The following is a 19776-nucleotide window of genomic DNA, read 5'->3' as shown; positions in this document are numbered from 1 at the left end:
TGAAAACAATTCACTAATAACAAAAAGTGGGCCGCTAATCCGCATGTTATATAAACACCACTCAAGCAGATGTGCACACCTGGATTCACAGAATTTAACTTGCTTTCTCATGCCCTGCCACACCAGATAAGGAGCCGCAGTGAACTGCGACGTTCAGGTCACGCTGCAGATTATCTCCAGGGTTCACATCAGGTTTCCTTTAAGCCACACAAGGACATTCAGACTTGTTTTGGAGCCAATCCGGGTCCCTCTCTGGCTGTGCCATTTGGGTTTGTGACATAAAAAGTCAGTATTCACAGCTGATTTTCATATTTAGGTCAATTTACTGTTTACTCCAACAAATATCATCATGAATTTTAACATTTAAGATTCTGGGGTTTTTGCAGTTACTCTGACCTTGGATTGAATTTGTTGGAACATTAACTCCTGGGAAGATGGTGGCAACACACACCTGAACACTCCAAACCAGAGGTGCTCATACTTGTTGATGATCAGTGAATTTGTCCATTTGATTAGCAGCACTTGGCTGCTACTTGCCCTCTTAAGTCCTATGGAAGCTGTGACTGTGGACTCTAGAGTCCTGTGCTCTCTTTTCCGCATGACTGTAACAATATATCACTTTAGCCTTTGATGTTGACGGTCTCATTATTTTAAAGTAATACCACCTGTAAAATGACCATGTGAGCCAATGTGTTCTGACTTCAGCAAAAACTTAAGTACACAAGGGATCATTAAACATACTGTCCTCTGAGCTCCATCTCTTGTCTCATCATTAAAAAGTGAAACAAAACACTTTAACACTTCTACATTTTGGATCTAATGGCACTATATGCTTTTTAATTTTAACATAAATGCGGTGCAGGCTTTCTAATTGGGAATGAATGTGTTTGTTATACATCTATTGGTTTTTCCTCTACCCACCCCTGAACTAATACACCTACGAGACTAGGCACAGTTGGTAATCCGAGCTCATGTTGGGATTAGGAGAAAAGGGTCTGAATAAACTCGTAAACAAGGTATTTGCAAATTCTAAGAAGTACCCGAGTCTGGCCTCCCATCGCTGCTCATGAACTCCTGCATGCGTTTCTCCAGTTTCTGCTGGCGTCTCCTCTTCATCACCACCTCTGGGTTGGAGATCGTCCTGGTAAAGCTGGTCTCCGGCATGTCTTTATAAACCTCTGCTGCCAGGTTATCTCTAAACCAAAGAATAAATGGGACAGAAAAAGAAATGCAGGAAAAAAAGGAGTCAGATGAAGGAACAGAAAGGTCATAAGTTTAAATCACTATTCTGTCATTTTCTGGAGTGTTCTGTGCTTTTCCTCGCATTAAGGAAAAGAAAAAGAATCTCTGAGGACTGTCAGGATGTAAGATGAATGAGTGTGTTACCCGTCCTCGCGACTCAGTGTCTGATCGTCTCCATCAGGGATTCTGGCGAATTCCTTCTCCCTCCTCTTTTCCTTCTTCTTCTCCTTCTTGGACAGAGTCCTCTTGAAGTTCTGTATCACACCGTCCTTCTCCTTCTCAGGCCCATTACTCTGACTCTTCTAGAAAAACAAGAGAGTGAGGCTGAGTGAGAAACTGCTATAGATGCACTCATTTGTGGGTGAATAAGTGGCACATGAGCAAAGTGAGCAAGGAAAAGAAGAAAATCTTCAGCATCTTTGTGACATTCGAGAACGCCAAAATGTCCAAATTTGACTGAGGGCCAACAAGGACTTTTAAAACCCACTAAAACCTGAGCAAAACGCCTCTTACAAGTTCAAATAGACACACTGCAGTGCTCACCACAGGCTGTTAAATTAAGACAAATGAATTATCAAGAAGCATAATCAGCTGTCTGCCCAATAGGCCTCTCATCCAGAGGTTGGACGTCAGTTCCCCATTCTAAGACTGGTAATTGCTATCATGCTCTGCATCGTCAGCGAGCAGGAAGACGTAAACTACACCTCCACCTGCTCCAGGTTCAGATCAGAGTGGTCAGTGAAAATCTCACCACCTCTTATCACAAATAGTACTGATTAGTGTCCCTGTAAACAATAATACATTCTACTTTTAAAGCACAAAAACTTTTGGGAGGCTGGATGAGGCTGTTGGTAGAGCGAATTTTTTATGCACATTGAGTCGCCGAAAATTGAGTCGTACACTTCACAGATTTTTACGCTTCATCATTTTCTAATTTTTTTTTATTACATTACAAATTAAAAATGCATCATTTATTATCATTAAAATTGGTTAGGGTTAGTGGGATAAAGATATGAAAACTATAGAAAAGATCACAGTTTGAAAAGGCAACCTGAAGAAGCAGCTGAAAGATATTAAGGACCATAAGTGTAACCTGGGAGCAAGCCAGCTGGTACAAAACATGAGAGCAAATGAAAAATACCAAGAAAATAAATAAGGAGGGTTGCTAAATATACCTGAGCAGCTTGCTGAAGTAAAGTCTGTGTAGGAAACACTATGTTGCATTTAAAGGCAGTATCACATATAGAAGTAGCTTCCCTATTGGAAAATGAAGCTGATTACAAGTCCTTAGCCAGTGAGCATACCTTTTCAGTTTTTAAAGCCAAATCAGACACTCACTTGTCACATTTGGTTTCAAAATACCTGGATGGCAACTTTGAAAGCCCTTCATTAACCAAGCAGCATCCATCCTTTATATACAGTCTGATTATATTCTAGTGGCAACTGGTGGCTTTCCAATGCGCATTCGTATCTTTGGGATCTTGAAGAGCTAAACAAAGTGATTTAAAATGATTTGTTTTTCCTTGACAGGCTACGGATGAATGGAAGAATAATTCATCTCGCTAGTAAGCTTAATGATTAACAGTGAACACTTGGACCAAACAGTCGGAGCAGCTGACCTTGGGCAGGATGTCGTTCTCATTCTTCAGGACAAAGCGTCCTTCTCTGTCGTCTTTGTTCCAGTTCAGCTGCACAACAAGAGGCTTCTCGTCCAGGTCCAGCTGACGCTCTTCTAACACAGACACAGAAAGACCGTTTCACCTGAGAGCCATCCATTTCCTACTCTACATTTTTACGATTAATTTGATTCTGTAAAGTCTGTCGTGCTTTTCCTTGCAACAGAAATCTGTGGGACTCACCGCCACTGACATGGACCTCGTACAAGGAGTATTTTGGTGAGGACAGCATCCTCATGTCTGGTCTGAACTTCTCTGCTAACGTTTCAATGACGTCCTGCGTTGTCGCTGTGCTGGATACTCTGATGCACTTGGTAGCAAAGTTACCGGCGACCCGGTCCTGGAAGTAGAACCTCATCACGCCATGGAACTCCAGGTCCTTTTAGAAAAAACACAGGAAGAGAGTCACTAATTCTGTTTATACAAGCCGCAAATTACAAAAATAAACCAAACATCTACATTCAACACAATTGCATTTACATGCAGAGCATAAACAAATACTTGGATGTTAACATTGAAGACTGAAAAAAATAGGGCATAAACAGTAGCTCAGACTTATTATTAATGCAGGACAACGCTCTTAAGGTGGCTGCTCAGCAGCCTCAACTGTGGCGGGAGAGCAAAAAAGCAAGGCTGGCTGAGATCCAGAGAGCCGAGTGTGTCAGCAGGTTGTGCGACGACAGGAAAAGAAGGCTGATCAGTTATTCACCAATATGGACTGTCAGCCCACATGCATCAAGTTTTGAGCACCACAATTTACTTCAGTGACACCAGTTCTTAAATAGACAAGATGAATGTTCCCGTCCAAATATCATATTAAATACTGAAGATATCACAACCATGAGGCATGTCATTTCAGAAAAACTTCTGAAAAAACAAGTATACGTGTGAAGTATATTTGAGGTCATAAGTGAGCGTAATAGGTCCCTTTAAAGCAATTCAACACAGATTAGTTCCAGTTTACTTTGAATTAAATCTTTACTTAAAGTCATTTGTATATAACTGGTACCAAATGTTATTTCCAGGAACCTTCCTGATCTGCACACTGATTTAATGTGTTCCAACTTACTTATCTACTCTACCTCAGCACACTGCAGATCTAAGGAAACCTCTCCAGAACACACACACAGTCTGTGTTACACAGCTACCCAGGGCTATTTTCTCTACATGTGTACAAATTCACTGCCTACATGTAAACATTTCCTTTCCATCTGCTACAGAGTGTACTACAGAACAAGAATGTGTTAAACCTGATGTATGTATGCAACGCTGTGCTGACGCAGCAACTGTAGCTCGCAGCCTGTGCGCACACATGCATATGTTATGGCTCAGCAGTAAATCTGGCCTCATATTTCATCATAACCGCCACCAGAGAAAGATCTTAGGTATTCAGGAGCTTGCCAACATTGCATAGCTAGTAGCCGCTATTACTCTGAAAAAGTAGGTGATTGTATCTCACTCTAGGGGACAAAAACAAATTGAAAGCGAGAGACAAACCTGTGGAAAGATATTTAAGTAATATGAAGGCAGCTATGAACACACAAAGCCATATGTAGTTTCTCACAGACACTGATTGGTTTGTGGCATCATGGGAGGATGCATGCCTTCTTAAGTTCAGCATTAAATATTGCCACTTTAAGGTGAATGCCATGACAAGTGGATGAACCTGTGGAGCAAAACTGCTCATAACTGGTGGTTTTCAGTGAAACAGAACGCAGATACTACTCGAGCACCATGGTCCAAGTAACGTTTCATGAATAGTGATGTCATTTTTAGAGAACCAATTGGTCAGGAGGTTACAGTTATATATATTCTCAGAGGACAGAGTAAGCACTGAGAGAGTGTGTCTTTAAGGTTTACTTCATAAGAAATTGTTACATTTTATTATGGCAGGAAAGATGTTGTGTCTTCACTGTGGATCTCCTAGACCGCAGATATCTTTTCTGTCAGCATGCCAACAAAACAACTCACATGCCAGCTTCTAATAGGGGATGCAAACAAACAAATTCGAGCATTTAATCTGAGGCTGAGGAGCGTGTGCAGAAAGACTTAAAACAAAAGATTCAACTACACTGATTCTGCACAGTTTGTGGACTTTGTTCCATATAGAAAAAACAGGAAAATAGAAAAGTGGCCGACAGAAGTGAAAACGTTCCCCGCCTCTTTCTAACTCGTCGCCTCTACTTCCCCGTCGAGTGGAAACACTGAGAACAGTTTCGATAGGCAAGGGTGGAGTCGGGAATGTGTGCGCGTTGTGATTTACTGCTGGAATGTGGGTCATCGAGGGCTGCCGTTGTCAAGCTTGCGTAACTGTTGGTTACAGTTACCGTGGAGACACTGAGGTTCAAACAAGGCCCAGCTTAGAGCGAGCGGTGGATAATTAACACACTGGTCGGTACAACCGCAGACACCTTCTAGGGCCACTGGGAACGGTTAAGGGCAGCCACGTGTAGTTCAAGTTCAATGCACCTCCAGATGATGGTGCATTCCTGCAAAGTCTCATCTCAGCCATCTACACCCCCACGTTTGCTAAAATAATCCAGCCCTAAACTCCTGAAACTCATAATCTTAAACTTGTGGACCAGTACTGACATTGCGTCCACTCATTTCCACAAGTTTCCAAGAGGGAGGGGATTTAATTAACTCCAACCAATCGCAAGAGACCACAGCAGCAGAACCTAACATCAGCTCAATTTGCACCACGGACACATTATCAGAACACATTGTACAGAGAGTACACAGTTCATGTGTACCTCCTAAACACAATGTTTGGTTGCACAATAACTACACCATGTATTACAATGAATTCATATTCAGTATTATAGTCATGTTATTTTTTTTTGTTTTTTTGTTCGTTTTTATACCTGCAATGTAAAACACAAAAAACATCTTACTAAGTCAGAAGAACTACTTTATCTCAATTAAATAAAAAGTAATTGATTAAACTCTTGAAGTCAAGCTGTCGAACATTTTAGATACAGAGCCACAAGTGAGCAGGCGCCTTCATGTTGTCCCTCGCTTGACTTTTGTTGCCATGATGCCAGGTCTCTTGGAAATTAGATTTTTAATCTCAATGAGATTTTTTTTTACCTGGATCAATAAAGGACTAATAAAAAAAAACATCCTGAATACTTGCAATAAGGACTGCTCGCAAGCCCGATCCGGTAGCGCCATGGCTGTGAATTTAGGCTAGCAGCACTCGCACAATGGCACAGCTGCAGACAGTTTACAACTAAGTTTATGCACCTTTCTCCCCCCAACCGTCAATGGTTTGATCTACAAACTGCACACAGCTACACATTTAAATAATTTGTAAATCACACTTAGCTTTCAGAATCCCTTTACTTTAATAGTTTAAAAACCAACAGCGTATACAGTAAAACAACTAGTAAGGCTAAAAGCTCCGTCTCTAGTGTGCTGGGTGATAATCTGTATATAGTCAACACTCATACTTCCATGCCAACACACTTGTTCTGCAGGAAACCTAAAACTGGACTGAAGTGAACACAGTTCAGCACGTTCTTCCATTTTTTTTTTCCAATGCCATCCTGTCTACGTGCCACAAAAAGGCACGAGGTGGCTGTGTGAATATCAGTTCCCAGCTTCATAGACCTGACATGAGTGCAGATTTAATCCGGTGTGTAAGCACGTCTTCTTTAAGATCAACTCTAAACTTAATTTTGTGACCCATTTCAAGCACTTACTTCGCTAACATAATATAATGTGCAATTATTTTTATCTTTTCAGTTACTACAACCTGGCGACCCTGACTTTGAGGCTGAGGAATGTTTCAAAAACTGATATAGTGATTTTATGGAGGAAAAATTATCTTTGATATTATTTTTGGAAAGAAAAGGGAAGAAGGCCAGGCAAAGGAGACAATTCTTAGACACAGGACTACTGTTACTTTATTGTCCTCCACAGTTGACAATTGTCTTGGATCAAACCAGATTAGAGGAAACATTACAATTAAAAAAAAAAAAAAAAAAAAATTTAGGCAAAAGTTCAAACATTTCAAATAAAAGAGCAGAACGGGAACAAATGGCTCCATTTATGCCTCTGCAGCTTTCACTCCAATAATCCCCAACAGCTTTTTCTGTTTTCTTCCATATTTCAGAGACAGCACATGGTTTGAGTGGAAATGCTAATGCAGCAGTATACCAACAAACAACAGCCCGGATAAGAGCTGCTGCGCTCCGCCTGTCAAACGCACGCAGTCCCACATTTCCAGTCGAGTGATTGCAGAGAGGTATCAGCTGAGGTTTAGGGAAGTCTTTGATGTTGCACTAGTTCTGTCAGCGTGTTTATATATGCTGGGTCAACATATGCTCTATGTACACAAATTAACTAATGCCATGTAATTACTGCATGTTAGACCATATGTGGCACTACAGAAGTTTGTGCATCTGTGTAAAATTCCCTTTCTTCGCTGTGTCAAGCATCAGGGAATGCTCGCGTACACAGTGAGTGTAATGCAGGCCAATACCATAGATAGCTGTTAACTTTTCAATTTATTAAGCCCCTTCAATTCTCACACAAATAGCAGATGAGCTATATCAGACTTTAGTTGTCTCTAGTTTTGATCTTTGGTAGTGTCCTTGTCATTACTGATAACATTCAGGTTGCACGGGTAGTCTGGCTCCTCCAGGGTGGCATGAGAAAGTTTGTGTCCAACAAAGACTCAAGAATGTGGACGCGATACTGTCTTATATGAGAGCTGGACAGGGTTATTGATAGGCAACAACACAGCACCAGGACTATATCTACTTTTTCCCTCCTTTATTACCATCTTGCTACAAAACCCAAACAAACCCTTTGTTTGCAGGAGTGCAATATTCCTAATATGTTGTGCAAAAACACTGATACATATTTAGAATATGTACGGAGGCTCGTCTCTATAAAATAGGCTGTTTTTATCATCACTTTGTTATTTTAGTATATGTGGCAGTAAATCCTCCTCCTCCCTTTGTGTTAGCATTGGATAAAATCACAATGTCCTTATTAGAAGTGAAAACTCAAAGTAATTTAGTCACTGCAAGCTGTAGTATTTCTCTACTAAACAATCTCTCACACGCTCATACTGCGTGAGAGATAGTTGGATTTGAAAATCCAGGTTGACTAACAGCTCAGGGTCAAAGGTCTCTAAGGGAAGAGTTCGAAGGTCACGTCTTTGTTTGCATGTGTAAGTGAGTTTACTTCACACTGTGGCAGTTTTATAATTTAAAAAAAAAAAAAAAAAAAAAAGAGCTCCCGCTTGGTGCTTATCTCACGTGTGGGAGAAGTGGATTAAACTTCAAGCCAAATGTAGTGTCATTACCGTACAATACTATAAATAAATAAATGATAGAGGAAATACTTCACCCTTTTAAAATAAACAACATTTTCACAGGGTATTAGCCAAGTAATTTTGTACCTTTGAATATCAGTATGTAAGCACTTTGAATAAAACCAAAAATATGTTCATAACCCTAAAGTAATATTCAGAAACAGTCACATTAGAACTACAGACCTAAAGCAAAAAGCTGATGTCTTGTAACTACTTCTTTTGGCTGCTCCCTGATTTAACTCCACCCACCCTCTCTCTTGCACCCTCTTCGGACACACCAACCCTCAGCATGCCCTCTCAGTAAATCCATGAATCTTCTCTTTGGCTTTGCTCTTTTTTTAAATGCCTCATTCCTAATTCTGCTTGGATAAGTACAAGTTAACCCCCTGCAGTGACGGTATTCTAAGAGGGACAACAGGGTGATCTGGACTATTAGGAAGACGGTCCAGACCTACCATATTGGTCTGTTGGCAAATAAGATGACAGGAAGGAATTTAAAACTTTATTAAAACATTTCATTATTTTAATGGCACAACAGTAGGAAATAAAATCAATAAAAAAAAAAAAAAAACATGTTCAAAACAATCCTGTAAATCTTCCTGCTTGCAAAAGATTTTTGATGAGCACACGTTTGTCCAGTGCTGCCTGAGGTCAAACAGTAAACTGGAAGCATGTTGTACAGGATGTTACAGCCTCTCTAATACTCATCATTAACTCAGTGTGCACCCTCAGCAGAAGTTATGAAACAGTACTTCCACTTTCTGTACACAAGGGTCAATGGTACACAATCCAAGAAACAAAAAAAGAAACAAGTCAGTGTCAGGAGAGCTGAGGTCATTAACCTGAAGGTTGCTTAAAAAAAAAAACAGCAAAAAGATCATTTGCCTAAAAATCATCTCTATTGATGTGGAATACAGTGGAAACTCTTGGCTCCGGAGTGGCAGGTGATGTTGTCCATCACATCATAAACCATTTATAATTTTTACAGCATGATAAGAAACAGCAGAAATTAATGCAAAATGAAAATAAAAATTAAAAGGACTATTTCCCCCCACTTATTAATTTATTTTCATAAAGTTTGGAAGAAAATTGTTTTTGTAATTACATTTATTTATCGCTCAGTCCTGACTGAATACATGCATCCCTAACTATCAGCTTGCTAATAGTTACTCTTAATGATTGACCCACGTTCACATTACACATATGAAAACCAATTATTTATATAATTTGTGTGCACGCTTTCAGGCTGCTAGTATAACACAACATGGAGTGACTATGTGTTAGCCAGTCAAAAACTTTGCTTTTCTCCACCTAATGGTAATGGACTTTCATCAAACGTTTCAACAGACTGCTCGTGCTTTCATCAGGTTTGCTTGTAAACAGCAGTGTCAGCATCGACTCCAGTAAAGTGCAACCACACTTTTTAGCACTCAATTCTCTCCACCTTCCTCACAAAAACTGGGGTTAGGCAAAGTTGCCCCGCCCTGACAAACACAAGGAAAAACACTCTACTGAGAAGTAAATAGGGAGCATGCATCATAGATTCAAGTCTTAAACAGTAACAGAGGTGGTCAGATCAAATGCGAGAGATAACTTCTGTACCGGGACCCATTTAACACCGGGTTTGGGTACCCATTCCTACTGACACCATCATGTCTCACTTTCTTATCATCTTTCACATCTATTTCTCACCATTCTCCCAAGGAAAAGCAGCACGGCCTCCAGAGCCTTCTTAAATCTGCCCTAAATAAATGCAGCTACAGTGTGTGTGTGTGTCTGTGTGTGTGTGTGTGTGTTAGTGTGAGAGATAAACTTGTGGGGGAGTGGTGGGTAGGAGGTTATCAAGTGCTAAGGAAACTAACCAGACCTCCACGTAAACCACTCCTGGGCTCTGATGTGACTCTGCTGTGCTGAGACTGAGCAGAGCTGCTGTCTAAAGATAACAGAGATACCACACAGTACTCGGGATAAGATGGACACCATTCACAACCGTGCAAGTAAACGATTCCATACTCCTGGTTCCCATCTTTCAATTCTCTGATGAATCCATTGGCTGCAGGCAAACACCAAGATCTAAATGAGATCTCAAACTCGTTATTCCCAATGATTTACAGGAAGAACTCGATATAAATGCTGTTGCTAAAAATACAAATCATCCATGGCTCATTGGTTTAAATGCTTGGGTTGTCTTGAAACGAACATTATTCCAAAATATCATTTAGAAAAGGTGTGATGCCACAGTGCTGACATAACAAAAAATATAAAGCACTCCAAAAAAATCCACAGTTGAAATCTAGAGGAGAAACCACAAAGTTATTAAATGAAAAGCCAAGTTTAAGGCCAACATGCACAGCTAAAACCAGTACATGAGTTGCTCGGCGTCAACTTAGATCCCAGAGGATGCCATGAAGAAACTTTTGAAAAGTTTATTTCCAAGCACCACTTTTTTCCAAGCACCACTTTTTTCCAAGCTTTTTACTTAAAGGTATAAAACTGTTAATGGGAACAGTAGGTTTAGTATGGTAAGTCAACACCGCAGTAGGTCAACTACGAAACTGGTGTCCTGCTGAGCCTAATCCACTGCTGGAAACTCTTTGTAGACTCAAAATAACTACCTGGAGTTGTTATGAACATGACTGCCGGGAATGAAACTTGTTTCTAAAAGGACTTTAATAATATATGTTGTCATGTATGATTTTGATGTCTGGATAATTTTCTGTGTGTAGCAGTTTTAATTAAAATGCTCTTGTTGCACGTCTCTGTGGCGTGGAAACCAATCCAGAGAGACGTGCAACAAAGACCCCCAGCTGGCATCCAATCTCTGTTATAGAGCAGCAGTCCCCAACCTTTTTTGCGCCACGGACCGGTTTATGCCCGACAATATTTTCACGGACCGGCAATAAGGTGTCTCGGATAAATACAACAAAATAGAACTAGTGCCGGTGCCGAAAAAAAGAAGATTTATTCATAACACATGTGAAAAGACCCAGGAAAACCGAGTTAACGATAAAAACGATAACAAAATAACGCTGAAAACCGATAAAAACCCTGAAAACCATACATTTCACACCTGAGCCTCAACTCTCGCGGCCCGGTACCAAACGACTCACGGACCGGTACCGGTCCGAGGCCCGGGGGTTGGGGACCGCTGTTATAGAGCGTGTATCTTTGAAACTAGGACACCTCAGAAAACACTTTTGACACCAAATGTAACCCGAGGACACCAGCATTTCATATTTGTTACCCTTTTTATCTGAATGGAAAACATGCAGGTGTGCACCTGTCATATAAACATCTTGCAGACAGTAAGAGCAGGGCACCATTTCCTGAGCTTGGCTTTATTATACATCTGCTGCACAAGTAAGCAGTCATTTCAGCTGGCTCTATGTCTGATCTCAACTTGGGAAGGCTCATGCTCACAGGGATGGGATAGAACTGCAATATGAAAACAATTACAGGCAATAAAATGTTTCCCATTACCTGGTCATGGCCAATTTAAGGTCTCAGATAAATTCTAAGGAGTCTAAGGACAAGATCTCGCCCTCTATTGTCTTTCTGAATTTGGCATTGAGGAACTTTTTGGGATAAAACTGCACACCTATCACTAGATTTGCAGCCTAAAAAAAAAAAAAAAAAAAAAAAAAAAAAAAAAAACCTCATTCTAGGCAGCATGTGTCCCTGGTTTGGACGGCTTACAGCTAAGCTGCTATGCTGCTGGACTTCAAAACCACAGCTCTGATCCCCACCCTAAAATACAAATAAACAAAAACAAAAGTGCTTAACACTGTGATTTCACCCTCTCTCATACTGCAGTCGTGTTTATAATTAAATACCAATACTAGCAAACCAGAAAAAGGTTAAACCCCTAGTTTCCATGGAGACACTGAAACTTAAATTTGGATTTTTTTAGTTTTTGGCACTGAAACGATGAATTTGAAGTAGGGAGGAGAGGAGCTTTCTGGGTGATGGCTGTTTGAAAATGAGAACAGATTCCAGCTGCTGTGCGTCATACACACACACGAACATGAGCCTAATAAAATGAACTGAATTCCTGAGTCAATATTGTTACAGCCCCACCTGCAGAAACATGGGGGGATTCCTCCCTAAGCCCGTGTCTAAGGTCAGCTGGACCGAGGTTTTTAAAGGCAGACGTGGGGAGGGGAAAGTCATCCGAGCGGAGGCATTTCAAAGACTTCACAGCATACCAAAGAAGAATAAAAGACATGAGGAGAGGGAGAGAGGTGAAGACGAGAAACCCTGAAGCAGGAGAATTACTTTCCCATTCCTTTAAATAGCCATGGGATGTGAGGCTTACACCGCATTATCCTTGATATCAAATATCTCACTGATACTTGCAGTTGCAGATGTAATATCAGAAATCCCATCCTCTCCTACTTTTCTTCCCCCACTTGAACACAAGTTAAGGGCACACCCTCAAGCAAGCTCTCGATAAGTGTAAGAATAAAGCTCAGTAATAAATGTTTAAGACCTGTTTTGATGGTGCACTTAAATTTAAGAACATTTTAACAACTTGTTTTCAGGGATAAACGCGACATGCTGTATATTGGGCCGTTTTGTAGGTCCATCAAAGGAGGAGAACAAGATGTCCAAAAAGCAAAGCCGTGGGTCACATGAAGAGATAAATCCTCATTTAACTGCTGAGCTGGAGGGCAGAGCAAAAGATTAAGCAAAAGTGCCAGAAATGCACCACTTGTCATTCCAAATGTGTGGAGAGAAACAGAGTAACTCAGAATAACAACGCTGTAAATATGAGTGTTTCCACACACTTGCATCTCACTTAGGTGGGCTGCCCAGCTATATTTTGCAATTTGTATTTATTGTATACATTTAGATTTAGTTTTCTCTATTAAAATGCAGGGAAATATTTGTCAGGGGTAGTTATTACAATATAAACAGCTAATCAGTAGCCACAAACGTTTAAGTCTCCCTAAGCTTAATGTGCAAGGATTCGAACTGAAGACATTTCCAAAATGTTTTTATTTTTATTTTCACATCCTTGAAAACAATCAGCTGGTTCTGCTTTGGAAATCCAATGCAAGCTACACAGCTACTCTGGCAAGAACCTGTGTTAGGCAGGTTGGAAATCTATTGGAAATATTTGCTGTACAGCGACTCTGGAATAACTTCTCTACAAAACAAAAACATTCATTTTTGTCAAACATCAAATGCAACTGGGTAGTTTAGAACTTTGTTAGGAGGCAGGATTTAAGAAATTTGGAATAAAGTATAAAGAGACATGAATGACATGCTGACTCAGTTATGTAGACATCACAGGTCTCAAGAAACACTCCACCAATGTCTACACAAACGCCTTCCTCCAATCCAAAAGCAGCAGTGAAATGGCTTATTTCAAGGCAGGAATTCGGCACATAGAGCACCACCATTTGATTATGTAATGCAGAACTGTTGCTGATTTACTGCTGACCTCTAACTTTAGAGAGAAACACACAAAACCCTAAATGACCCCTGTTGGGAATAAACTTTCTGACCAATCAGGTGATGGGCGCTTAAAAAAAGTTACATTTTCGAACTACTAATAAATCAAAGCTGAAAGCATTAAACTGGAATGACTGTACTGTTGTAGAATTTCCTGCACAGCAAAAACAAACTGAACCACCAGGAAAAACAAAGCAGTGCAGCTGAGGTCTGTTGTCCTGAATGAATGACTAAAAGCACACATTTCCTCTGTGGCTGCAAAGAAAGGCCTCTTTGTTTCAGGTGAGTTTCTGCTTCGGTATCGGGCCGTCCAGCCTCCACCCCCAATCCATCCTGCCCACCCAGTCATTCTGACTGAGTAAAGCATTGTGGGAAGGTATGGCATGAATTTTCTGGACTTGTGCAGTAATGCCTGGCCACAAATCAGACCTGCTCAGCGCCTCAACGCCTCCATCAGCAGCCCACAAGGATCAAGGCTGGCAGAAAACGGCACAGCCACCAAAGGGAAACCACAGTGTGCAAGGTAACAACCCACCTCAAGGCTGCTAAGGCTGACGAGTTTGTGTCCAGTGTCATTTTTATGGACGTGGGTACAAAAGTGAACTCCACAGGTTAAGGGGGCAAAAAAAAAAAAAAACAACCTCACAAGATAATCATGATAAAAATGGTTTTTCCTTTGCTTTTGGCATTATTACTGCAAAGTTCTCATTTGACTTTGCTGTAAATGTGAGAGGTGTGCTTGATTTACTATGTACAGGGCTTTCACTCTTCCCTAAGAAAAAAAAAAAAAAAACTCATTTACTTCAAATGACAGAAAGAGTTTGGTCAACAAAGCTATCTAGAGCAAGGTCTACATAGCTGAGCCCTTCAAAGTGTCACTGTTACTGGTGTCCTTGTGAGGTGGGCTTTATGGCTAAAAACATTTGCTAATCAGGATCTAGCTCTCTACCAACAACTCTTTGCTCTGCTTATTTAATCACTGAAATTATCATTGAAATTGAAGGAAATTCCCTGCAAAAATGTTTGGTGCCTTTAAACTGTCAAGCAGTCCTCACATGATGAGGCTCACATGGCAACTACTGTAGCAGACAGCTATGTTTCACACATTTTAACATCTAAATTAAGGGCTGTTCATGGCGACTGGTTTACTATTCATTCAAAAGAAAGAAAAAAAATAGTATGGGGGTTAAAAAAAAAATTCTCTTACTGAAGTAAAGTCTTTTTAAACTGGTAATCAAACAATATTGGAAATGTTGCTGAACTCTGTAACACTTTGCACAACATGCCAAACAAACAGGTTATATCATTAGATCACTGAGCTTGGCTAACTTAGGAGCAGAAATTTGCCTTCTATGCACGTTAAATTCCACACCTTTGCAGATTGACAGTCCAACCTGTCAATCTGCAAAGACGCCAATCCACCAGCATACATCTGGCATTCATCACCTGGTCAGACACTTTCAAACAGTCCTGTGACAGTCTGCCAGCTACCCATTCAGATGCAGCACTCATTTAAAGTTTCTCTCAGAGGCGATGTTTGTTTTGCTTGGCATTGTGTTATTATCCAATGTCTTCCAACAGCTGACACATTTGGCACTTAAACTGCAACAACAATATATGGTTGTCACCAAAGTCTCACAGCGTACCTGGACTTGCCTCAACACACTATTTGTGAACCAACTTGAACTATGGAAACTGACTTGTCTATGTTTAAGGAATGGGCACTATTCTATATTCCATATAAGACGTGTGGCCTGCTAGCGTTACCTGCCATAGTTTGAACTAGACTTTTCTTTTTAAGTTCCAACACAAGACTTTCTGATGGTTGCTGTCGGCTTCTGTTTCTGTGCAGCAACATCTAATCTCACCAGCAGGAGAAAGAAGGAGCGGACATCAGTTGTACCGTTCATCAGACAGAAGCCGTAAAAACAGGCATAACCTTAAGATGCACAACTTTAAGATCGTTCAAACATGACCTTAGTGGGATTTAATGCAAGATTAAAATCATCTTAACACATCAGAAATTAGTAAATACAAAAATGACTTCTGTTAAAACAAATTAAAAGCAACAGCATGACGAGTGCAGTGCAATTATGTTGGTGTGCAGTTGGAAAAACTGCTGAGGCAAAGCGTAAAAAGCATGAACAAAGCTTAATTTGCTATAAAAGACTTTTCACAATAGACTAAAAAAGGGAGAAGATGGAAAAACAGCCACTTTCGTCATGAAGAAGGTGAAAATTGGGCATAAATGCTTTCTGCTAATATGACCCTGCATAAAATCAAAGTGGATTCTTTCTGCATTTGTAAACAGAACCCATGGTTAAGAGAATTTACTGCATTTTCATATTCCTTTGGCACTAAATTACTCAAACCTCAACACAATGAAAGCTGGCCTGCATGTGTGCTATAAAAACAGCAACATGGGTTTTTGTCCTATCACTCTAAACTCTGGTGGAAACATTTAAAGCAAGACTCAAAAACTAACTGGATAATGAGAGGAAGCATTCACTTCTGCTCCATTTACTGATATTTTTGCTCTCATTCACAGTAACTACAAAGGAGGAGAGGGGAAAGAGGAGGGGAGGTAGAACAGAGACTCCAGAAACAGCCAGAAAGGTCACACATGCTCTTCGCTGTGTTTGTGTGCTGTGTGTGTATATATAAGAAAGATCAATAAGAGTCTGCAGCAGTTTACAGGGGGGCTGGTTAAACACTGTACCTTGTGATCAGGGCTATGAAGTTACAGGCAAACACACATACATGTGCACACACAAACGTGAGTGTGTGACCTTAACAGGAATATCTGAAGGTCCCAGCATGCAGAGAATAGAGAAGCACTCTTAAGAAACCAGCGTGCGCACACACAGAGCACACGACACGCTGACAAGCACACTCGGGATGAGCCGCTGAATTATGCAGGTCCGCCCACATCTTGCTCTCACAGCCTTGGAGTGACTTTGGTGCAGAGCAGGAGGGAGGAAGTGGCGACAAACTATCAGAGTGACCAACAGACCAAAACAGTCTGTCCATGCAGATCGAGCTGATCAGTAAACAACCTGATAAACCAACAGAGACTGCCTGAGAATCCCACGAACTATGTTTCAGCCAATCCAGGATGTATTCGTCCAGCCAAAATTACACCCAAAGTGCCCACATCTTTTAGCACAGGAAGTTATTTTTGTCCATTTTCCACCGTATCTAAAATCATGGAAAGATTAGGGGAAATTAGGCCAAACAAGAAAAACTTTATTGCACATTTCACACACACAAAGCATGAGCTACCACAGTGCGCAGCCTCAACTTTACAGATAGATTTTACAGAAAGCAAGAAAATTAGAATTAGTTTTAACAGTATTGCTAGAGACCCAGGAAATAACCAGTCTGATCCAAGTAACCTGAGGGGGTTGAGAGCTTTAATAGTGTATGATCATGTCAGAGGTCAGAAACCATGGTGTGGAGGTATGTGCTGGAACTTTATGTCGGCCTGGGTCCTTTAGGTGCAAACTAGATGTGTTCCTGGTGACCAATTTTACAGTCAATTAAACAGGAGGGGGAAAAATTATGAGAAATTTTGACTGTTTTTCCCAATCTAATAGAAAAGGTTAAGCTTTTCCCACTCATTTAGGAGTCAGTTAAAACTGAAAACCATATTCTTCAGATGATGCTGAATGTATTTTGCAACATCTATAACCTATCACACTCTCTCACACAAACACATACACACACACTATATCTGTAATGTCAGTAGTGCTAACACAGCAGCCCTTTTTCCCCCTTGCAGGCCTGTGCAGAATGTGGTTACACACTGATCCAGCTGAGTGAGTGGTTGCCAATTTACTCTGAGACAACCAATCATTTTCTACACCATAATAGTGTATAGGAGTACTGGTAGCCAAGGCTTTCATATTTCTTTCTACCTTGCTTGTTTACGACTACAGCTGCAGTCCCGACTAGTGGGAGGTGGCTGCTTAGCACCTTGGACCGTGCATTGGTAAAAAGTCAGTACTGCCATTTCACTCGATCTCAACAGACTGCAACCCCATTCAACACATTTCTTTAATTTGATTGTTTTGTGTCCTCAGTTTTTCAAACAAAAAGTTTGCATTCAGTGTTGCTTAATTTATAAAAGTTAGTTCATCTATGCCAGTATGGCCCCCTGAGGAAGTATTAGCCTCCTTGCCTTAGATGCAACTGTTAAGTGGAATTGTGCATTAATAAAGGAAAACTAATTAGTACAACTGAGTGTTTTTGGTGCTGACTGGCAAGATAACACTCAGTTTACTAAAAGGTTCGTACTCCTTGAGTTACATTACCTTGTCGGAAACTGATATTTTATTTCTTTTTTAAATTATCTACTATATATCCAGGCCCTCAAAAACAATTAAAAGCAGTGTAATTTGGCCCTCATAGCCCTATTGCACTGGGACCAGTAATATCTGGTTTAAGATTTTTAATAACCACAGAGGTCGTCCTAATTGCTTAATACTGGGGGAATCTCCCATGCCAATTATATCCATAGTGGAAAAAAAATTAAACAAAAATTAACTCGAGGTCATTTAAGTATTCATGGTTTTCATGTGAATCTGCAATTTAGCGAAAAATGGCACATACCACATACAAGTATTTGTGCTTTTGCTTTCCCTGTGGGTTGTTTTTAGGATTTATAATGGCTTCATAGAAAATTTGACAGCATACTGTGTTCAAATTCCAGACATTCATTTAGAAAGGCAGCATGAAGACATATTTCGAGAGGAAGCAAACTTGCAGCCAGGCTAAATGAAATACAGACTTTGTTATCGACAAAACAACTTAAAGTCTAGCGGAGCTTTCAGCAGGCTGCTCAGTTGTCATGTCGGTTGAAGATGTTTTCAGAGCTTCAGCTCAAAACAGCAGGTTGTCAGACTTCAAAGTAAAAAATGGAAAACTTTAAGGAGAAAGTCATCCATCAGGTGGAGACTGGAGACAGCTTAAACTTCTGGGAGAAGGCAGCAAATGGACTTGAGCTAAAGATGTATTCCAGTAAAGAGTAAACTGTCAAGATTTTTTTTGTTTAAACTAAAAGCTATTTTTATTTATCAGTTAATATGCTCTTAGTTTTCAACTGTGCAAATGTGACTTGATAAAATGTTAGAGTTAGTCACAGAATTTAAGAGATTCGAGGTGACAGCGGTCCAACTATAAAGCCGTAAATGCGCACACACTTTTGAATTGTTGATTCATTTTCTGACAATCAGCTATTTGTAGAACGAACTGGAAGATTTCACTCATCCAAATAAATCCTTAAGGCTATTAAGGTATTTTTGTAGATATGCTGGTCAAGCTGCTTTTCAGTAACCTTTCTCTGAGTAGTTTCAATAGCATACCAGTTCATTTGTGAAACCAGTGAGAGCTGCCTCCGAAACAAACTTCCCTGAACAGTAGCCGGCTGCCGAAGGAACCCAACACCAACAAGCTACTGAACGCCTCTTTGGTAACCTCCTAGGCGGGGTGTCGTGTTCCCGCAGACCTGGTAGGTAGGCTGTGCCTACTTCTCAGGTGTCATGTGGACAAACAAAAGAGGGTGACAAAATATGCTACTGTGTATTATTACATTTATAAGGTCATCAGAAATACGTCTGCTTTTCAGTCCAAGTAGAAGTAATTCAGTAAATCCAAAGGAAGCTCCCTGCTAACAGCAGCTTAAATTTTAGTTCTGGAAAGCCTTTCAAAGAGCAAGTCTGGCAAAGTAAAAAGGTCACTTCTTTTCTTCCTCCTCATCCGCCACTTGTGAGCTGCCCCCCATCCAGCAGCAACGCCCAGCGGTGAGAAATGAAGCCAACTTGGATGTCTCAAAAAACTGCAGTTCCTCTAATGGCCACTTGAAGCTGGGAAGTTCATCAGTCCCACAGAGTCACATTAAAAGGCCCCACTCATATCTATGTAATTAACTTGTTTACACCCAGATTTCTTTTTTTCCCCCAGTAACCAATTTCTTACAGTATAAAACCTATTTTTTGTCTTTTTTCATTTTTGTTTTAATAATTCTCCCTAGTGGATTTTTTTAGGGCTCAAAGTCGGGGGTGCAACAGCTTTGAC

The 19776-nt window shown here is 40.4% G+C and overlaps 1 protein-coding gene across 14 annotated transcripts in view; it reads right to left on the bottom strand.

The window, feature by feature from the left end:
* afdna (afadin, adherens junction formation factor a) overlaps nt 1-19776 on the bottom strand; it is a 116780-nt gene that overhangs the window by 74648 nt on the left and 22356 nt on the right. For 11 of the 14 annotated variants that reach the window (XM_039598981.1, XM_039598977.1, XM_039598978.1 and 8 more), the window contains exons 2-5: nt 3102-3297; nt 2862-2974; nt 1387-1544; nt 1041-1195 (exon numbers count right to left, since the gene is read on the bottom strand). In XM_039598981.1, the coding sequence (XP_039454915.1) occupies nt 1041-1195; nt 1387-1544; nt 2862-2974; nt 3102-3297 (622 nt within the window). The remainder of the gene's footprint in view (nt 1-1040; nt 1196-1386; nt 1545-2861; nt 2975-3101; nt 3298-19776) is intronic. The other 3 variants (XM_039598979.1, XM_039598989.1, XM_031756283.2) reach the window with 1 other exon arrangement.

This window comes from Oreochromis aureus, linkage group 15 (assembly GCF_013358895.1).
Source record: "Oreochromis aureus strain Israel breed Guangdong linkage group 15, ZZ_aureus, whole genome shotgun sequence".
NCBI classification, from domain to species: Eukaryota; Metazoa; Chordata; class Actinopteri; order Cichliformes; family Cichlidae; genus Oreochromis; species Oreochromis aureus.
This window is presented reverse-complemented; position numbering and strand designations above follow the sequence as displayed.